General features: G+C 38.6%; 1 protein-coding gene across 2 annotated transcripts; it reads left to right on the top strand.

Moving 5' to 3' along the window:
* Positions 1-13518: 13518 nt before the first annotated feature.
* Positions 13519-21397, top strand: si:dkeyp-72g9.4 (uncharacterized). Of its 2 annotated transcripts, XM_063012028.1 has the most exons (3): positions 13519-13618; positions 16722-16807; positions 18615-21397. In XM_063012028.1, the coding sequence occupies exon 3, from the start codon at positions 18617-18619 to the stop codon at positions 19337-19339; it is 723 nt and encodes a 240-aa protein (XP_062868098.1). In that variant the 5' UTR covers positions 13519-13618; positions 16722-16807; positions 18615-18616; the 3' UTR covers positions 19340-21397. The 2 variants fall into 2 exon arrangements, with proteins under 2 accessions (XP_062868098.1, XP_062868097.1); XM_063012027.1 differs by lacking the exon at positions 13519-13618 and having other exon boundaries at positions 16566-16807.
* The last annotated feature ends 773 nt before the right edge of the window (positions 21398-22170 follow it).

Here is a 22170-nt window from a genome sequence, read left to right on the forward strand (position 1 = left end):
TGGTTGTTTTCCATTAAGTTTGTGTATGATGATGCAACACGCGTTGCAGTTGTAATAAGTTTAAACTTCTTAAATACAAGTTGGATTGTTCTGTATATTGATTTGACCATAAGATGGCAGTGCTAGTCTGTTTTGTCTGCTAAGGCAAAAAAAAAAAATCTAGCATTTCTTAAAGCAAAAAGTGTCTCCCTAAACTGTTCAGGGTTATTTCTGAAATCTATTTCTTAAAGAAAACATCTTAAACACATTTCTTGAAAATTCGTTTGCAAATCTGAACACCATTACTCACACTGCATGGCGTAAACAACAGAATGCTAGGCATGGGCTGATTGATCCAAATATCGATGTTATCAATACCAGCGTTGGTATTGGAATCGGATCACTAGTGTGATGGGATCGATACTTTAGTTTGACTTTTTCTCCGCAACATTCAGTAGTTTCTCCCGTTTCATCAGAAAGTAAAGATCATGTGTGTACATACAGTAGCAGCTCCTCTCACATCTTACATGCTCACCTCACCTCACTCCTCCCCTCCTGCTCTGCTGTGTTTTGTTGTGGTACCGTCACATTGTTAATGTAAAATCTTAACAGATATCGGTACATTGGTAGGTATTGGAAGATTGTACGTTTCTGAATACTTTGCTCTGCACATACAGAAATAAGGGGAATTGTATGGAAATAATAGTGTAAACTATACGTACGTAAAGTACGGACACACCCTACGCACTTTGCGCACCTTACGCAACGTTCCGTCTGCGCATGCGTGAGGCTCTTATTCCGTGTGTTTTGATAAATAAGTGTTCTTTTATTTTGAGCTTATAAATGTAAACAGTCTGATCGCATCTATTTTTTATTTTAAATTAACAAGGACACGTGTATTCGGTCACTATTAAAAATCTACAAATGTATTCACCCAGCAAACAGAACTACGTGGTATGAGTTAGCCGCTTGGTGGTAATAATGGTAACGTGAAAAAGTAAAGCACCAGAAACAAGAAATCGGACCGCTTTAAACAACTAAATTTATTTACAACCCTACTGAGAGCAGCTACGTACAAAATGTATGTACTACAATAATAATATGATAGAGTTATAAATACAGAGTGCTTACAGAAACAGAAATGACTGTAATTAGCTTAGCAGCTAACACTAGCGACTAAGCTAACAAGTACCCGTGTTGTCTTGGGTATTAACTCACAGCTGTAATGTCTTTCGTATAGTTAGTGTACTGCACACAGTGCACAAGTCTTTATCTTTTATAAATATAATAATAGTTATGATGTATGAGTTATGTGGGTTTTAATCAGTATCTCAGCTGTGAACTAGTTGGTATTGAAACATTCTCCAGGCTAACCTTATTACTAGGGATGGGCGGATCGATCCAGATATCGATAGTATCGCTACTTCAGTTTTACATCTACATTCAGGACGTTTCTTCCGTTTTATAAGAAAGTAGAAACCATGTGTGTACAGAGCCGCTCCTCTCTTACATGCTCACCTCACTCCTCCTGATCTGCTGGGTTTTGTTGTGGTACCGTCACGTGACTAAGCGGCACATGTAGCAGAGAGAGAGGCTGTGTGTATGGGGATATTTTACTGCAGTAAATAAAAAAAAAAATAAAAAAGAATTTAAAGTTAAACATTTAAAGAACATTTGTTCTCCAGTAATACTTTTGTTTATTTTTTTTTGTAAGCCATAGAAGTGCAGTAAAATGTAGTTTTGTTATTATATTATTGTATATGATTGTATGAAAAACCTCTAACTGAAAATAAATTTAAGTTATTTAATAATTTTGTGGATTTTGTTTATTTTACAAAAAGCAGAAAAGTGGAACTTCAGTCGATAATAAATGCACATGTTTATCATTTATGTACGGGTATTTTAGCACTGCACTCTTAACTGTTTCTATCAAAAGAAGAAAACAGCCATTTTGCGTTCAATGTGTGATCTATACATCATATTTTAAGAAGTAAAAACACGTTCAGCTCATATAAAACCACCCGGTTTCTTGTGCTCACCTTCACTGTTCAGTGTAACAGTGAAATGCTGCTTTTTCCTCTCGTGAATCACTCGATATGCATCAGTGCTTAAAACAACATGGAAACGGTTCAAGATCCACATGATGGCGCAGAAACACCACAAATATTCTGAAAACGCTATGAAAACATATTATAAATAACGAGTGCAAATTATTATTTTAATATATGGAATTGCAATAAATTATTTCATTTAAATGTAAATAAACAATATTATAATACACATTAAAATGAATGATGTGTCGGTTAGTGATTCAATAGTTCATTACTAGTTGCTCATACTCTCATAGGTCTGTGTCAGTCACGTGTTTAGCGAGGTGACGTCACCGACGCGCCACTGTATATGTTGTTTATGTTAGCAGTTTAGTGAAAGTAGCAGCAAAGACATGTGCATTACTTTTATTCTTTTAATGCAGAGAAAGATGGAGAAGCAGACGCGAAATGAGAGGAAACCATACCGAGGCAAACTCAGCAGGGATTGTTGTTTGGATAAATGATCATCTGTTAACAGCATTGATAAGCTAAGTTGGTTGCGAGCAGGTGGAACAGCGACCATGTTGTGCTTGTAGTGGTAAATGTTTGTATCATTCATGCTGCTTATTTTGCACAAAGAGTACTTTTTGTCTGTGTCTATTTACAAGTACAAATAAAGTACATATATTGAAATTTAACATAACTGTACTTGATTACTGTTCTGATTTGCACACACTCTTGAAAACAATGGTTCCTTAGTCAAGATGATGGTTTGTTTGTATACTTAAAGGCTTCTGTGCATTATGAAATGTAGGCCTAATTATCATCAGGAAAACAAATAATGCAAAAAACATTTAATGTTAGTCCACGATTTTGTTTTGTGTCATTGATGCCACTTAAAGCTAGCAGGAGCATATATCAATCTCCCTGCTGAAACTTCCTCTTGGATCTAATTAATATTGTTTTTGTTCTTTTATTTCTGACAGAAGATTGTAAGTTTTTGAATACTTTGCTTTGCACATACAGAAATATGGTCAATTTTATGTAAATTGCCCCTATTTAGTGTAAATTGTACATATAAGGTAAACACACCTTACGTACTTTACGCAAATTCACGAAACGACCCTAATACGTAGGTCAGTTTCGTGCATCGGAGCATGCGTAGTGAGGCTCTCATTCCGTGTTTGTGTTCTGTGAATAAGAGCTCTTTTCTTTTTTTCCCTTATAAACAGAATAGCATCTATTTTTATTTTAAATTAACAAGGACACATATACTCGGTCACTATTAAAAATGTACATATTTATTCACCCAGCAAACACAACTACGAGTTAGCCGCTTGGTGGTGATAGATACTTTACTTATCCCGAGGGAAATCATGCCATGATGGTAACGTTGTGAGAAAGCAAAGCACCCAGAAACAAGAAATCTGACCAAAATGTATGTATTACAATATTAATATGATAAATATAAATACAGAGTGCTTATAGAAACAGAAATCACTGCAATTAGCTTAGCAGCTAACACTAGCGACTAAGCTAACTAGTACCTGTGTTGTTTAAGTGTTGTTAACTCACAGCTGTAATGTATTTCGTATAGTTAGAATACTGCACACGGTACACAAGTCTTTACTGTATATCTTTCATAATAATAGTTATGATGTATGACTTATTTGGGTTTGAATCAGTATCTCAGCTGTGAACTAGTTGGCTAGGCTAGGTATTGACACCTTCACACGGCTGTTCTAACCTTATTACTAGGGATGGGCGGATCAATCCAAATATCGACAGTATCAATACTTAAGTTTGACTTTTTCTTCGCTACATTCAGCATGTTTCTCCCGTTTTATCAGAAAGTAGAATCCACATTTGTATAGACGCCGCTCCTCTCACATCTTATGCCAAGTTCACACTACACGACTTTCTGATTTGTCGGGTCGCTGTACAGTTCACACTACACGACTTTCTGATTTGTCGGGTCGCTGTACAGTTCACACTACACGACTGAATCTTTTGCACTCGGGAGTCTTTCAGTCTTTCAATCGGCGATAGGGGGTTTCACACTACACGATCTATCACCAGCTGGAATCACAGGCGAGCTTCTCTGGTCTCCCAAACTACGTTTTGTCACGAAAACAAACGCGAGAAATGTCGAGGGCTTTAATGATACCACGTCCAAAAATGCACGTCAACAAGTAGCGAGTGATCAGTGTTTGTGCGCTAATGTGCAGCGTAAAATCAAGGAGGAAAAAATAAATGAATCTGAGTGGATTTGGCAACACGAACAGTATGGGTTGTTCTATAGTAACTTGGAGGTTAATTAATATTTTTGCAATGCAACATTGGTGTTTTGTAGAGAACGATCAAGTCAGAAATACTGTAAAGCTTGTGTGTGTGCCGGTGTATTCTGATATAAACTATATTATGTCCCTGTCTATATTATGTACCTGTTTGCACTCCTCTCCTGCATTTCCCCTCACACCGTGTCTTGCGTTCTCATTGGCTGTTCGACACAGCACTCATTGCCAGACGTGCAACTGAGATCAGATATCTGACATGCTAGATATCTCAATCCGGTCGCCGAGCGCTCGGTGATCCGGTCGGATCGAGTTGTTGGGTAGTTCACACATAGCGACTGAGTGCCGAGTTTTGATCGCCGAGCGAACGCCGAGTTGCTCCCGAGCCGGCAAATCTAGCGCTGACCAGTCGCCGAGCGAACTTGGCATTACTCTGCTGTGTTTTGTTGTGGTACCGTCACGTGACTAAGGGCACCGAGAGACCGAACACATGTAGCAGTGAGAGAGAGAGAGAGAATAGGGGCTGAGAGAGGGGCTGAGAGAGAGGAGCTGTGTGGGGATCATTTCCAAAAAGTGCAATGAAAGGGATGAATTATGTTTTGTTATTATATAATTGGTTCTGAACAAAACCTCAGACTTAGTAATGCCCTACTCATAAATCATAACACACTGCTCTCCCCTACATGAAAGTAAACTGGCACTGTATTTACTTTATTTATTTTGCAGTATTGCACACCACTACAATTTGTTCAGATTGCTGTACAGTTCACACTACACAAGTGGATCTCTTGCACTCGGTAGTCTTATTAGTTGTTGTGTATTTCACACTACACGACCGATCGGCGATAGGGAGTTTAAAATCTACCATCAGGAGGAATCTCAGATGAGTCTGACTCTGTCTGGTCTCCCAAATTAGGTTTTGTCACAAAAACAAACGCGAGAAGTGACGAGGTGTTTAACTATACTACGTCCAAAAATGCACGTCAACAATAAGCGAGAGATCAAAGTTGTTTGTGCGCTGATGTGCAGCGTAAAAGCAAAGAGGAAAAAATAAATGAATTTAAGTTGGCAACGCGACCAGCATGGATTGTTCTGTAGCGAGCCGCTCGGATCGAGCCGTTGAACAGTTCACACACACGAGCGAACGCCGAGTTGCCTCCGAGCCGGCAAATCGTGTAGTGTGAAATCGGCATTACTGAGGGGGCAATGTTATGTCGGTGCCTCGGTGGGTACTTGGGCTACGTCCACCAGATTGTGATTGGTGCACAGAGGGACAATATGCAAATATTTGGTTTTGCAACAGCTTATGTGTAGTCTACAGTGTTTAGAGTTGCTATTGGTGGTAGTAGTAGTTAGTTCAATTCTATTTCTATTTGCTTATGAAAAGGCATTAATAGAGTAATTGGCTGGTTTCTGTGGAGAAGCAGTGTACAATATTATCTACAATCAGCTTTATACTCAAATAGTCTGTCTGCATTTCTGTCTGCCTTTTACAGGCCTAACGAATGGGTGGTATGGTAACCCTGTATGTTTTAGGAACTCATAAAAGATGTGGTAGTAATTAAATGATGTCATTTTTTCATCAGCTTAGATTATCACATGCATCAGTAAGCTTATGTACTTGGGTGACTATAAAACCATATAATTAATGAGCAAAAACTTTCTGGAATAGATTTCTGTTTGTTTGCTTGGTCACACTAGAGAGCTCATTAGACAGTTTAAAGAACTTGAATTTAAGTTTCATAACCTAGATATGGCAGGATAAAACTTTCTCTAAAAATGATAGAAAAGTACAAAATGGGGTGGCACATGGTATCCGACGTTCTTTATTGTAACCTTGTGTCCTGTAAATGTCTGAAGGAGTTTTGTATGTTCCCCCAGGGTCTGTGGCTTTATCCAGCTACTCAGACTTTCAGCTCTGCTTAGCTCAGAGGTGTGAATAAAGCTCAGCACTAGATACTGCTGCAGTTTACAATAATCCTCTTCCTCCTACAGCCCTGATGCAGTGTATTTTGAGACCTGAACTCTTAATATTGATTTTTATGCTCAGAGCTGCACTGTCAGTCAAGTTTAGAATTTCATCTTCAGTCCTGACAGGCAAAAAAAATAGCTTTGCCTTTGATTGCCTGTTTTCATTGGTTGATTTAAATGATTTTCAAAGTATTTTTTTCTGTTATTAAGAAAAGGTCATATTATTGATGTGCTAATGACAGAAGGTCCTAGTGACCTTGTTTTAGTGACCAGTAACGATAATTTTTCTGTAACATTGTTCATACTGTAAAATTTAAATTGGCACAATATACACTACAATTAATGTATGTAACAAAACAGGAAAAATGTTAAAATTAACTGTTTAAACTGGGAAATTTTATTTTTTACTTCATTTCCTAACAAAGAAACAAAACTAGGAACAAGGATTAAGAATCAATTTCAAAGAAAAAAAAGAATAAATAACATACATTGCATAATGTCAAAGTAATGTCACTTAATGCAGTTTCTTTCTGTTCTCTTGCTTTTCTTCACTGTACTTTTAAAAATGTGTATTCATCTTATAAATATTTTACATTTGTGTGTCCATGGCGCATAAGTGTTGCAATTTTAATGACCAACTCTCTGCACTCTGCACATTTCTGTATCAGCATTTTCAACATGTAAATAATTGACAGAGGAAACAAATGGAAGATGTTCAAAACAACAACACTGGACATTACTCCCATAGAGTTATGCTAGGTACTAGATTATACAACCATACCATATTTTTCTTATAAAAATAAGTGCTGAGTGTAAATGAGAGCTGATAAACTTTGTTGGTTGTTTTATAAATTAGAAGTAACAGTTCATGTCTGTGAACAAGCCTGAACAAGATTGTCCCATACTGATAAGATTACACAATTGGATGTCTGATTTTAGAAATAAGCACTACTAAAAATTGCAAAAATGCATTGAAATTCTTTAGCACTTTGACAAATGCTGTACTTTTTTTTGTATGCATTTTCTCCCCATTTTCCTTTTGATTTAGCACACTCAATTTTGTCTTCCGCTGCTGAGAGATACCAGATTGCATTCAAGGAGAGCACGTTGCTGTACACGCCTCTTCCGACACGTGCACAGCCCTCCTCGCCCTTCTCTGCACAGGTGTCTTTTCCGCCAATCAGGGTCCTTACACAGCGTATGAAGACCCACCCACCCACATATAGTCCAGCACCCACCCTGCAGAAATGGTGGCCAATTAGTATCTGCTGTAGGCACTGCCAATTATGCCAGCCAGATGGCGCCCAGCCGACCGGTGGCAACACCGAGTTTCGAACCTGGGTGCCCAATGCTGTAATTTTTTTGTAAATGTGTTAGACCTTTACTTTGAGTGTTTTCAGTTGCAGCAAATTTGGGTCCTTTAGTTATTGAAAAACGTATTCAGCACTCAACCGTTTGGCTGTGTGCTTTGGGTTAATCTGTTAAAAGTCTTTTGACAGGCGCTCAGGTGGCGCAGCAGTAAAACATGCTAGCACACCAGAGCTCACAAGTCCGAATCTTAACTCTGCTACCAGCAGACTGGGCGCCTACACTGACAGTGATCTCTATATTTTACTATTTCTAATGAACCCTGACCAAATTAACATGTTCATTACTTAGTCCACCACCTTGTTTTTAGGAAGGTTTTCTTACCCTGATGATTGATAGATTTTCACCACACTTACTACATAGAAAGTCAGACCTGTTCTACAGTAGGGGTAAAATGTATTTAACCACGTTTGTAATACAATATACACTTTATGGCCAGATATATTTGGGTACTTCCCATCCCAATGGTCATCCCATTCCAAAATTATCAACATTAATATGGAGCCCCCAATTCTGTCTATATCAGTCTCTACTTTTCTGGGAAGGTTTTCCACAAAAAATGGAATGTGCCCAATTAGTCAAAAGAGCATTTTTGAGGGCAGGCATTAACGTTATGTGAGAAGACCTGGCTCGCAATCAACATACCATTTCAACACAAAAGTGTCAAGGGGTGGGGTTCAGGGCACTGTACAGGCCACTAAACTATTGCTATAATGTTAGAAACTCTACATTTGCTTTATATTATTAGTATAATAAACTTGTTAGCTATCGGTGTGGCTGACACACCTGAAACTATTTAATTAGACCAGGTGTCCACATGCTTCTGGCTATTTAGTCTATGACTTTTATCTTTAAAAGATCACCACTGTTGCAATTGTACATTACAGTCCAAATCCCTGAGCTGTATGTTTTGTCCACTCAACCATAATAATGGGGAATAAAAACAGAATCAATCTGCTCTGTTATTGGTACCAGTGTAGCAAGGAAGATAACAAAAGCATTTAGTAATATGACTCAGTGATGAAAACAACAAGGAAAGATTGTTGTGAACAGGCTGCCAGTGATGCAGTGAATGTGCCAGGTCTTTCATTATGATTTGGAATTTCCCTTGTTTAAAAAAGATGATCTATTTAGAGGTTTAAAATGCTCACACAACGTTTTTTGAGAATATTAGATCTCTACATTAACTAAAAGCAATGTGACTGTTGTTATACTAAGCTTCCTACATGCCAAGACTTTTGACCCAGATCATTTACTCCATGTGAATTCCTGTCAGGTGTTTATACTGTAAAAGCTGCCCACGCTCTGGCCTTGTTTTCCCTGTTTATAGTAGCGGACCATACGTCTTGCTTTCCTGTGCCAGCTTAGCAACGTCACCCTGCATTAAACATACAAAGGAATACTGGGTCAAATGTAATCTCTCTATTTTCTCACCAATAACCTGACCAGTTTGTAGAATTCAGACACAAAGAATGTGCTTTGTATTTTATTTAGTAATATGCTGATTTAAATTCTATGCCTGCAAGCCAACAGACCTGGCAGACAGACAATACTCAAAGGGGCAAAATATTTGGGAGGTGGGATGTAACCAGAGTACCTAGAAGAAACCCATGAAAAAGAACATTTCTTGGCTTGCTTGTTTTTAATGTGCTCTGTTAGATTATCTATAAAAAAATTGTTGTTTTATTCATTGTCTGTTTTACCACAGCTTTTTTGTTTTAGGGTTGTGGTGGGTCCAGTTCACTGGGAGAAAGGTACACACACACACACACACACACACACACACACACACACACACACACACACACAGGGCAGAAAACAGAAAGGACCTGGACCTCTTTGTCTAGATATCAAACCCTTACTGTGAGGAAACAGCACTATCCACTGTGTCGTCCTATATCTTCTTTTTCTTCCTCGGCCTTTGTCCTGTTTGGTTGCGGGGTCGGCTCTTGGCGGATCATGATCCGCATTGATTTGGCACAATTTTTATGCCGGATGCCCTTCCTGACACAACCCTCCCTATTTCATCCGGGCTTGGGACCAGCACTACAATGCACTGGTTTGTGCATCTAGTGGCTAGGTATCTATAGGACAATTCAGTGTTTCCAAGTAGCCTGGTGGCATGTTTTTGGACTGTGGGAGGAAACCGGAGCACCCGGAGGAAACCCACGCAGACACGGGGAGAACATGCAAACTCCGCACAGAAAGGACCCGGACTGCCCCACCTGGGGATCGAACCCAGGACCTTCTTGCTGTAAGGCGACAGTGCTACCCACTAAGCCACTGTGTCGCCCCGGTGTCGCCCCGGTGTCGCCCTGTATGCAGTTTAGTATTTTAATTTCAGATCTTGGTCATGAGCTTGGCTGAGAGATGTTTCTCTGCATATCTGAGATTGGCTGTACTCAACACAACCACAATTAATCTGCTTTTAAACATCTTTACATAATACCCAGTCATTGTAGCGGCTTGGATTTTGGTTAAGGGGCCAAAACAAGGTAGACTTTTGTAGGCAAAAGGGTGCTTACTTACGTTCCCACAACATATTTTGTTCTCTGCAGGATCAAAATAAACACAGGTGTCACTAGGAACACAGAACAGTCCAAATAACCTCATGCTGGTATAAGCCTGTTTTAATGACTGTTGGACTTGAGGTGAATGACATCACCCAAAACAAATAATGTTCTATTATACTTGGCTTGAATGTTACATTTAGTACATTGAAAATATTACGAAGTAAACTTTTACATTTACAAGTATCAACAGACACGTGAACATGATGTATTATTTGTGTATTTTAGGGACATTATTGATTATTCTTTATTGTTTGGCAGATGTGAAACATGGACAAACAGCATCACTGTGGAAGAACCATACTCAGAGAAGAAGGCATAGTAACAGAGACAGCTGAAATACACCATATTTCCTAAATCCCCCCTCCCCCCCCCAAACTGAGCATTATTAGCCTCTTTGGATTATTAACTACTTTGGATTACATACCAATGCACAAAAGCACATAAGTTGGAGTAAGGAGCTAAAAAACCTAAACATCTGAGCCATAAAAATGGTTTGATATGTCTTCTCTACCCATATTTCCCACATCATTGCAAATGTATGCCTTTAACCCTTAATATACGCTTATGTACGCTTATCCCCTAATGGCATATATTATATACATACAGTATGTGTGTGCAGAGCAAATGTTCAGATTTGGAAAGAATGTCACAATCAGAGACCAAGCAGAGAATTTATCTTGGGTATGGCCTTGACTATTATGGCCAAGTATAAAAATGCTTGAAGAGCAGAATTTAAACAATTTAGTCTACGCAGCACATGCTCATGTGTTTTAGTTGTGTGGTTTAGAGAAACAGTAAGAAAAGGAGCTGTATTTCTTGGATTATGGGTTTCAGTTACATTCCACCAAAAACAGCTGACTCTATCTTTAACCCCTTAAACTCCATACCTGAAATAGCATGGACAAATATAACCACCAATTTAATTGGGAATTTCATCTCAAAATAAAGTATAAGCATATCAAAATTGTATTAAAGTTGTATCTGAATTTTGGGCGAAGTGTCCTCATTGTGGGCGGCACGGTGGCTTGGTGGGTAGCACTGTCACCTCACAGCAAGAAGATACTGGGTTCGATCCTCAGGTGGGGCGGTCCGGGTCTTTTCTGTGCAGAGTTTGCATGTTCTTCCTGTGTCTGCGTGGGTTTCCTCTGGGAGCTCCAATTTCCTCCCACAGTCCAAAAACATGCAGTCAGGTTAATTGGAGACACTGAATTGCTTTATAGGTGAGTGTGTGTGTGTATGTGTGTGTATGAGTGTCTGCCCTGCGATGGACTGGGTACAGGGTGTTACTGTGTGCCTTGCGCCCATTGAAAAGCTGGGATAGCCTCCAGCACCTCCCCACAACCCTAATTGGACCCAAGGACAAGGTTAAAATTAGCATTAGCACCCTAAACATGGTGCCATTCCATTGCAGGGCATCATTTACTGTCTGTTTACTAACTTACACACTTATTCGCTTATTCATAAGGGTAATTTAGAGCAGCCAATCCATGCATTGGATGAGTATTAAACCCAGCTCATTTAGGACCTCTATTACTGTGCTCCATTTACTCTAGCATGAAAACACTTGAACAAAGATCACCTTGGCTCTGTATCCTTCGAGGTCCACATTTTTTCTGCCTGGCTTCAGAGTCTGACCTACTTACAAAGCTCAAAACATTATACTCCCTTTTCATTCTTTTCATTTATTTTATTATCAGCCCCTCCCTCCTGTCTTTCTAATTTCACAGTCTGTCTACCCAATTCCATATCTGTCCATCCTGCATCTGGTACTTATCATGATTTGATTTACACAGAGAGAAAAACCTTTATTGGGAGTGGGTAGTGAGGGATCATATTGCATTAAGTAGGTCTGGTCAGCAAACGTGCCAAACTGTATCTGCTCCACCTTCCTTTTTTCAAACCTCTCAGTCTTATCTTTCTTTTTTTCCAGGAACTGATGGTCAATCACAACAGAGAACGAAACAACAGCATGGTTAATAAAATTCAGAATTTTAATTAGGGTTGGACCCAGAGATTTATCTCATCCACCTTAACTGTTACTCATAATGTAAAATAATAATTGCAAAATTGCACCTTACTTGGACGTAGATCTGGTAAATGTATTGTTCTAATGGAGTTTAGCAAACCTCAGGCTTTTGCATTAGTTTTAAATGAAAAATGAAAAAACAGCACTTGAAATAAACTTGCTTTCTCAAACAGGCTAATTAAAGCTCTTTTTGTAATAAGCTATAGCACTAAGATTGGATTTAGACATTTTTAGATATGAGGCATTGTCTGATTTAATTTGACTGATTTAATTATTTGTCATTATTTGTTTTCACTAACTGTCCCACCTGAAATCGCTGGGCGCAGGACTGGAACACACCCTGGAAATTATGCCATTCCATTGTAGGGCATCATGTACTGTCTTTTTACTAACTTATACACTTATTTGCTTATTCATAGGGGTAATTATACATTTGATGAGTATTAAACCCAGCTAATTTAGAACCACTGTTGTTATTGTGTATTGTCCACTTACTCTATCATGAAAACACTCTGGATAAAGCATCAGTCCATAGCAGGGCACCATGCACTCATTATGCTGAATTTTTTCTTTGTGTTATTTTAAATCTTTTACATGTTTAAAAATGACTAGGAGAATTTGGTCTCTGTGTCACTCCATATCTATACCCCAGTAAAACAAGATGTCTGCTTAAGATTTTCTAAACCTGCCACTCAGGTCGCGCAGCGGTAAAACACGCTAGCACACCAGAGCCTTGAACCTGTTGGTTCGACACTCAGCTCTGCCATCTGGCTGGGCTGGACGGCTACTGTACATGAACAACGATTGGCTGTTGATTATACAGGGTGGGAGCCGGAGAGCGACTTATTGACCTCTGTTGGCTGATTGAAAATGCACTGATTAGGGTGTGGCTCTTTGTACACAAAGCTGATCTGCATATGAACTCATTTGATGCAGGTGACAAGATGCAGTCAGGTACTGCACACGTGTCGGAGGGGGCGTGTGTCTGTCTCGCTCTCCTCAATCAGCAGTGGAGATCAGCATCAGTGGAGAGGAAGCGTAATGCAATTGGGTGCTGCACAGAAATGTGTACTGGGCACCTGGGTGTGATACTTGCCTCCAGTAATTATCTGTGTAAATTCAAATGTAATTCTTCCCCATGTCCAGTTGGGGTTTGTTTTTCAGACACACTCTGGTCCTCCCTGTTCCTCAATAAACACAGACGGTAGACTGTCTGCTTTAAAGCATCTAAGTGGTTAAGTGAGTGTAAGTGTGTGTTGCCTTGTAATGGATTGGCTTCTATTCAAAGTGTATTCCCATCTCATCATGCTCCCAGTGTTTCCAGGCAGTGTTTCCAGGGAGTGGCAGATCAACAAGGCCTTGTCCAGGATGAAGCAGGTAATAAAAGTGAAATGTTATTTTTTCCACGCCCGGGGAGTCAGGTTGCACTGCAGAGTTTAGCCTGTACCTCATTTAGTTTAACTGTTTGTCCAATAATTAGCAAAGTCCTTATAGGCTGAGGGAATGCTATAAGAAATACATTCAGCAAATCTTTCTAAGGCTGCAACCCAAAGGGAAACGAGTTTGACACCCTGGTTTAAACATTGCTTGTCAAACATGGACCCAAATGGGGCGTATATCTGAGCAGTGCAATTTAATCTATTGTCTTCAGAACTTCAGTTCAAGTTAGGCTGTGTTTGAAATAAAAACCAGTGCTTTGTCAGCAGTGTACTTACTTTATATGTTTTGGAGGAAATACTAGATAGAAATTGGCCTTTCCAAGTAGAGAAAGAACAGGGAAAATATGTTTACTCTGGCCTCACACCCACACACTGCAGTAAGAGCAATCAGCATTTGCTGTAGTTTTGTTTGTTATGTAGGCACTGCCCAAGTTTGCCACCCAATCATAACAAGGCTGAGTAATACGAACTCAACAAAAGGTCACTAAGAGATTATTATAGCAGCACAGCAAAGAGGGAAAACACGACTGTAAAGTACCTGAGATAAAGCAGTGATTCATTCGGTGTGGTTTAAAATATTTCTGAAATTAAAGTGGATAAAAAACACCTAACTTGCACAATCATAGGTGAAGAATGAAATGCAGTTTATTTCCGTGGGAATATACAGGTAAACTTTAGTTTACGTTCCAAGGCCACAGCCATGAACACTGGGGTGACCACATCTATTACAAGAGGGGGGTCCTGTCATTCTAAAACATTCTTGCCATATCAACAACTGATGGGAACACTAACGGATCTTAACATTATGTTTATTTATATTTTTTTCATCAGTATACTGGGGGTGCATATTAAACATATCTAAATATTGGGGGGAACATGTGGGCCCCACTGTATATTGTGATTACACCCTTGTTGTTACTTGATCGGGATTCTGATTATTTTTTCCAACTGTTTTTTTTTTGTAATTGAATGATTGGCACAAACACTACTTTGATCAGAAAACCTGGACAAAAATACATACAGCAGCTAAGATTATCAATTTCGATATCAAGTTCTATAGTGTCATTTAAATTTGTAGCATGGCCTCCCAATTACTCAGTAGTGATTACGATACACTATATCCAGCTGACAGCTTCTCTGTGCTGATATAAATCAAGCTAGTTTAACTACAGTACATGGAACAGTGGTTTATTTTCCAAGGTCAGGAAGAATCACCCTTATTCTGAAATTTTTCTGGAAGGTTAAATGTAATCCAGCAACCACCAAACAAGATCTGCTAATATTTGGAAACTGCTTAAACATAGATGTCACTTTCCACAGTCAAGCGAGTCTTGCACTGCCCATTTTAATAAATTTTAAATAACCAATATTTTAAGACTAAAATACGCAGCCTTTAAATGTGCACATAAGCCCTTGACTTAGTCTGTATCAGCATGGAAACTCACCATGACAGTTATTGTTTCTCTTGGAAAAGAAACTATACCCTAGTAGTTAAGGTACTGGACTCTAGTAATTAGAAGATCGCTTGTTCAGTCTTCACCACTGCTAGGTTGGCACTGTTGGGCCCTTGAGCAAGGCCATAAACCCTTAATTGCTTAAACTGTTATAACTGTAAGTCGCTTTGGATAAAAGTGTCTGCTAAATGCCGAAAATGTAAATGTAAAAAATATCTCAGTCCTGCTCAGACAGTAAACAAAAAATTAAGTACTCTGATCTGTGTAATAAATCTCTACAGTACAAACTACAATTAATGCAATGAGCTTTAGAGAATTGATATTGGGGCCAGTATTACCCTTAAATGCTGGATTTGGAATAGTATCAGATTGGATTTGGCATTTTTCACAGGCAAACTACTCTAGGCAAATATATAACACCCATTCAAATCTATATATTTACACATATCTACTGCTAACAAGTGCACAGTCAGGCATACAGCTATACGGTCTTTTACGAGTAAAATGGCTAGAATTGAAAAAGCTTAGTGACTTTCAAAACTGCACAGTGAACCAAACACCATTTTTCTTCCAAGCAAATTTTGTTAAGTGAAAGAATCTAGGAGTGGCAACAGCTTAGTCATAAAAAGGTACACAAATTAAGCTTACAGAACAGTACAGCTAAGTGCTAAAGAAATCATCTGTCATTATTATCATTTACTTCCAGGTTTCATATCACAATTCGTAGCAATATTAGTACAAGAACATATCTTTAGAAGCTTGGTGGATTGTAATTCCATGGCTAAATGGCCGCACACAACCCTAAAACCAACATGCCACATGCCAAGCATTATTTAAGTTCAATATTTAAAAAATGTGAGTGATAGTCTGATGAATAAATATGCTGCCTACCTAAATGCATTGTGCATTCATTCATATTTTGTAAAGTTTGGATAATTTAATACTCTTGGACTGTTTTTGATGATTTGTACTAATAATGAAAACATTAAGGGATGGCATTTTTCTAAACCCTGTTCTTTGAGCTATGAAGCATCAGTTTAATGAATCCCTTTTTTGTTTCAGCATGGCAGTGGCCTGTAATGTTTTTTTATAGCAGCAAAGTGGAACCAACTTATTATTAGTCCACATATTTGTGGAATTAACAGGCTCATGAACACAGTAATATCAGATCAGTTTCAGGCATTAGCCAGTATTAAGGGTTTTGATTTGATGAGAAGGGGAAAAAAATTTATTGTTTCAAAACAATAGAATGACAAAGCTATTTTTCACACTCTCATGCCTCACCCTCATCGTAATCACCCAATTGCCTCGCCTTTTTTCTCCCTCCCTTCAGCACTCCCTTTCTCAACACCCTCCTTCTTGCATCAGTCCAATTTATTTTTCAAATGACCGTGCACGGCTATGGGATAGGAATGAACTGGTGGTGCTATTTTTAGCCCAGGCCAAGGGAGGGTGGAGGAGTGAAGGAGTGAGTGCAGGAAAGTGCACACATACAGGAGAAACAGAAGGAAGGCAGAGAGGAGAGGAGTGAGGGAGGTAAGCCTGTCATTCCTTGTGGAGCTGAGGTTGAGCACTGTGCTGTTCCAGCGACAGGGGGCAACGCCAGACACAAGGAGAGGAAAGGAGGCAGAGGAGATCCTCGGAGACCATCAGGAGGCAGAGACACGTTGGGGGTAAGAATTAATAGACATATACCTGATACACTTCAGTTTTCACCTTATCTCTAATATATAGCTTTATTTCTAGAGTAAGACATCATATAAATATATACATAATTAAAAAATAATGAAAGTAATCATAGCTGTATTGGGTTTAAGGTTTAGCAGAAGATGAGCAGAAGGGGTCAGTGACATTTGGGATTCGCTTTTATTAATACATTATCTAGTGTCCTGTATGCATCTTTCAGTTTGATTCTTGAGTAGATTTGTGGGTTTGTGTATTGTGTTTTTAAAGCTGTGAAGACTCATGTTCAAAAGCCGAGAAAATGGAAGTAGATGCTAAACACTGAGAGAAAATTGGGGTGGGCATGGGCCAAGGCATGGTGAGAAAGAAGGTGTGGGTGTAGAGTGATGCGTTGTTTACTTTGTTCTCCCACCCAAAATATTGGGTCTGCTAATACTGGGGTTGAGGGTGGACAGGTTCTGAGGGGATATATATCTTTATACTGTATATGATTGTATGAGCGTGTGTGTGCGTGTGTGTGTGTGTGTGTGTGTGTGTGTGTTGCAGTATGTTGTGTGTGTTCGTGCACTCTCTAGTTGCACTGAAATCTGAGGAGTTGTTACCATGGAGACTGGGCTTGCACCGTTTCTGGTAACCAGTGCCTCAGAGCATTTATGTAGTTACAGTAATAGCTAAACAATACAGATATTACATGTTTAATATATTTATGATGCTTATTGTTATGAAATATGGCAATTTTTAGGAATAAAGGAGGTGGGAAGGTGTTGTTTATTATATATTTGGAATCCTAAATGAGTATCATATCATGGATTATAAAGAATTTTAGAATGATTTAACAGTTTGGTTAACTATACAGTAAACTGAAATATACAAATAATTTAACAACAGTTAATTCTTAAAATTAAAGCATCTTTTAATCACTTCACTTAAAAATAACTCAATAGTCAACAAATATTATACTGTACAATATATACTTTCACATTCAGTCATATACTCCCTCACATTCACATCAGAGCCTGACCTTATATATGCTCTTTTGACTGAAGGGGCACAAAATCTCACATACACACTCCAATATCTTGTGGAAAGCTCAGGAGAATGGAGGCTGTGATAGTCACAAAAGATTACTCCTCAAAAACAGCAATGAACCAGCAAGTAAACCAACAATCAGAAACTAGGTGGGAAAAAATACCCTTCATACTTCCACAATCATTTAGAGTAATTAGTAATTAGAAGCCAAGTCCTGTTCTGGAGCACTCAGGTGTGTCTCTACGTGCTGCCAAGACGAAAGGACAATCAGTGATGACCTTAGAAAAGCAATTGTTGTGGCTCATCAGTCTGAGCAGGAAGGCTTATGAGGCTATCTCCACTATTTAACATTCACAACACAGTGTGAATGATTGTTTACAAATGAAGAGCCTTCAAGACGGTTGACAATCCTTCTGGAGTAGGCTTTCCAGTCAATTCAGACCAAGGTCAGACCATCTAATGCATAGAGATATAAAAAACAAGGAGCTACATCACATGACCTACAGGCCTCTGTAAGCATATTAAAAGCTGGTTTATGACAGCACAATTAAAAAGACGGAACAAATATGAGACCAGGGTGAATATGTTTGGTCATCATGCACTCTATTTGCATATGTACCATATTTGGGGAACATTATTCACATTGTATAACCACAAACATCTCATAGCAACCAAATAGTTTTTTTGTCAAGCTCATGGTCAGGTGTCCAAATGCTTTTGGCAAATATATATAAGTCTTCATTTGAGGTGTTATCATCTGTTTTGCAGAAATGAGGCCGAGGTCCAGACTGCTGGCTAAACGAGGCCTCCCCACCATCCGGGAGGGTTCGGAGGAGCTGGTGCATGATTTGAACCAGACCAACAGCCAGCACAACAGTGCCCAAGACTACTTCCACTCAATCTGCCAGCTGGCCCAGCCCACTTTTCCCTTGCGTGAGCCGGATCGTGACATCCTATCCATCGGCACACTGGACTCCCCCAAGCCATGCTTGCGGCCACACCGTGTGCGCCAGCTTGTGCAGCCTCTAACCCCCTCCAGCAGTCCCTGTACATCCCAGCCACCCAAAGAAGACAACACACAACCTGCAGCTTCAGAGCCAGTGAAAACCCAGGGCTCAGAGCAAGACAGATTTAGCTCCACTGATCCGCTCGAGTACCTTTATGGCTACAGAGGGGCAGAAGCATCTTCCTGTTTGTCGAAATGCAGTAGCAATACCAGGCCATGTTCTGCTTCCAATGATCAGCAGAAAAGCAGTTCAGAGCTGCGTCTGGCAGAATCTGTTCCGAGTCCAGCTGTGCCACAGCGCTCCCCACTAAGCAGGAAGAAACTAGACAGTTCCAAGTTCGACGGCACCCCTTGTGGATTGAGAGCGAAGAACACTCGCAGCATGGACAAGCAAACAATGGTGTCACACTGGATCTCCGAGTGTCGAAGCGCATGGAGGGAGGCACGTAACCGCGCCTGCATGCTGCCTGCCATCGCTGAGACATAAAGCTTCTGCAAGCTGTCAAGACTTTCATCAGTACAGGGAAATATAAGAAATAGAGACATGATTTGACATCACAATTCCAGTCTATACGCATATACACATCCATTTTTAGGTGTAAACTCAGCAAAAGTGACCCTATAGATGGTAACGTGTTAATGCCACACCAGCTCTAAATATTGGTGATAAAACTGGTCAGTGTCAGTCTAGTTATGTCCAGTTGTGATCAATAACTGTCGATTGTTTGCAGCCTTTAGTGTCGTCTGGTGATTAAAATAATCAACAAAACAAAACTGCGATACTGATTAGAGTATTTTGTACATAGAGTTTGTGGAATACAAACAGTCTGATGCCTGGTCAATGCACAGAGTAAAAGATGTACCAGTGTGGGGTTTTTTTTTTACAGCATTTATTTACAGTTTTAAATAAAATTCTGTTTTATGTATAAGTTTTTATATATGCCCGCTAAATCAAAGCACTTTGTTAGGCTGTATGCACTTATTTCAAAACTCGTTTTGACCATATCTAGAGTCTAAAAGAATCTAGAAAGTCAATTATTTGTGTATGATAGTCAGAATTTGTACAGCTTGACAGATACCCAGCTGCTAAAAGCACAAGACCACTTAATTAAAAGGGGTTAAAATGTCATTTTCTCTTAAGTTTTTCGAATGTTACTACCATCCTCTGCCTGCAGTTGCAAAACAACTACTATTTTAAAAAATTGGGATTTCTACAACCATTCCTTTTCTGTGAGTAAATAATTGCACATACTTCTAAGTCCAATCATTTTTAATGAATCAAAGTAATGATGCGAATAATGTATGTCAAAATCTGCTAGATCAAAAATATACATACATCACATCATCAGGAGGCAAAAAGCTTGATATTTTTTTAGAAGTGATTATGATTGACTACAGGCTGTGATTTCTCTGTGTCCAAATAAAATAAAGTTAGTTTGACCTGCCTACCGTCCGATAATATTTAATGTACCACAGGCTTAAATGCTGCTTTTTTGGAACTAAGAAGTATGTGTTTATTTAGTCACAGAAAACTATTAGTTGCAGAAATCCTTTAACTTTAATTTAATGTTAATTTAAAAAAGGGAAACGTTTTAAAAGTGCATGTAAACTTTTGAACTTTTTTTTTTTTAATTAAGCTCTTATAATCAGTGCAATCAAAACAGTGAGCTTTGTGCCGTTGGGCTATCTGTTCCTATCCAATAATTTTGGTTAGATTTTATTATTTATAATTTATTTTTAAAATAAATTCTTGTTACATTCAACAAGCTGACAATAAGATATTCATGTTATTGACCCAGGGTCTGTAAACAGAATGAAAAATCCAACAGAGGTGATGAACAATATTAAACCAAGCAGAAACAGCTGGTGTTTATTTGTGTTTGAGGTATGAATTTATAGGGAGGGTATACATTTGTTGGGTTAATGAAAATAAATATTTTAGCTTTAACTAAAACATTTAGCTTTTTTTTATTCTTAATTTTTTACTTGAAAAGCTCATACACTGCTATTTGTTCATTTAGTGGATTCTGGTCTAGAGTAATCTAGCTTCTAAAAACATATTAGTCTTTAATATGTTTTTTAATCTTAACAATAAACTTTTCTAAAATTAAAAGACATTTTTATCACACAGATGTTTGGAAATGGCAAAATGCCTGCTTCACATCCTATATATCTCTGTGGTATTTCAACCTGTTATAACACTTTTTGACACTGATGCATACATGATGAGGAAAGCCACTTTGGGACTGCACTGTTATCTTTAAATGACTGTTCTCTTTCCCAGACCCTAAAACCTTTAAGCACTGATTTGGCATTTCATTTTTTAGGTAATTAACTGTTAAATTAAGAACCATGCAGAAAAAAAAGTTTGCTTTTTTGTAAATGATTTTCTATTTATGTATTTAAATTTCTTGTAAATAATAATGTTTGCCAATAATTTAAAAAAGGACCAATAGGAAAGAAAGGAAAATTAGGTGTTATTTGTAATGTCTTTGAAAATGTGTTTGTTTTCCACTTTTTAAAGAAATAAAATGCCTGTGTTTAATTCCTTTGTGTTTCGCAATGTACTTTTGTGATCACCTTGATTTACCAAAAGTAGCTTTCAGCATTTGAAGCAATAATAAGAAACCATACTGTACTTTTCGCTCAGTTAATCGGACCCACCGCGACCCTGAATATGATAAAATGAATTAATGAATAAAATATTTGGAGGGTAAAGTTGGAAAAGTATTGGTGACCTGTCCGGGGTGTTTTCTACTTTTCGCTCAGTTAATCGGACCCACCTCGACCCTGAATGTGATAAAATGAATAAATGAATAAATTATTAGGAGGGTAAAGTTCGTACATTTGAAGCAATAATTAGAAACCATACTGATCAAGTATTGATGACCTGCCCGGGGTGTTTCCTACTTTTCGCTCAGTGAATCGGACCCACCGCGACCCTGAATACGATAAAATTAACGAATAGATAAATTATTAGGAGGTTAAGGTTGGTGCATTTGAAGCAATAATTAGAAACCATACTGATCAAGTATTGGTGACCTGCCAGGGGTGTTTCCTACTTTTCGCTCAGTGAATCGGACCCACCGCGACCCTGAATTTGATAAAATGATCAAATGAATGAATTATTAGGAGGGTAGTAAGGTTAGAAAATTAGAAGCAATGATTAGAAACCATTCTGTTCAAGTATTGGTGACCTGCCAGGGGTGTTTCCTACTTTTTGCCAGCAGTTGTTTAAAAGAAATGCAGAACGAGTCTCTTACTCCCTCTTGTGGTACATTATAGTACTACACTTACTCCCTCTTGTGGTACATTATA

Source organism: Trichomycterus rosablanca, chromosome 16 (assembly GCF_030014385.1).
Source record: "Trichomycterus rosablanca isolate fTriRos1 chromosome 16, fTriRos1.hap1, whole genome shotgun sequence".
NCBI lineage: Eukaryota > Metazoa > Chordata > Actinopteri > Siluriformes > Trichomycteridae > Trichomycterus > Trichomycterus rosablanca.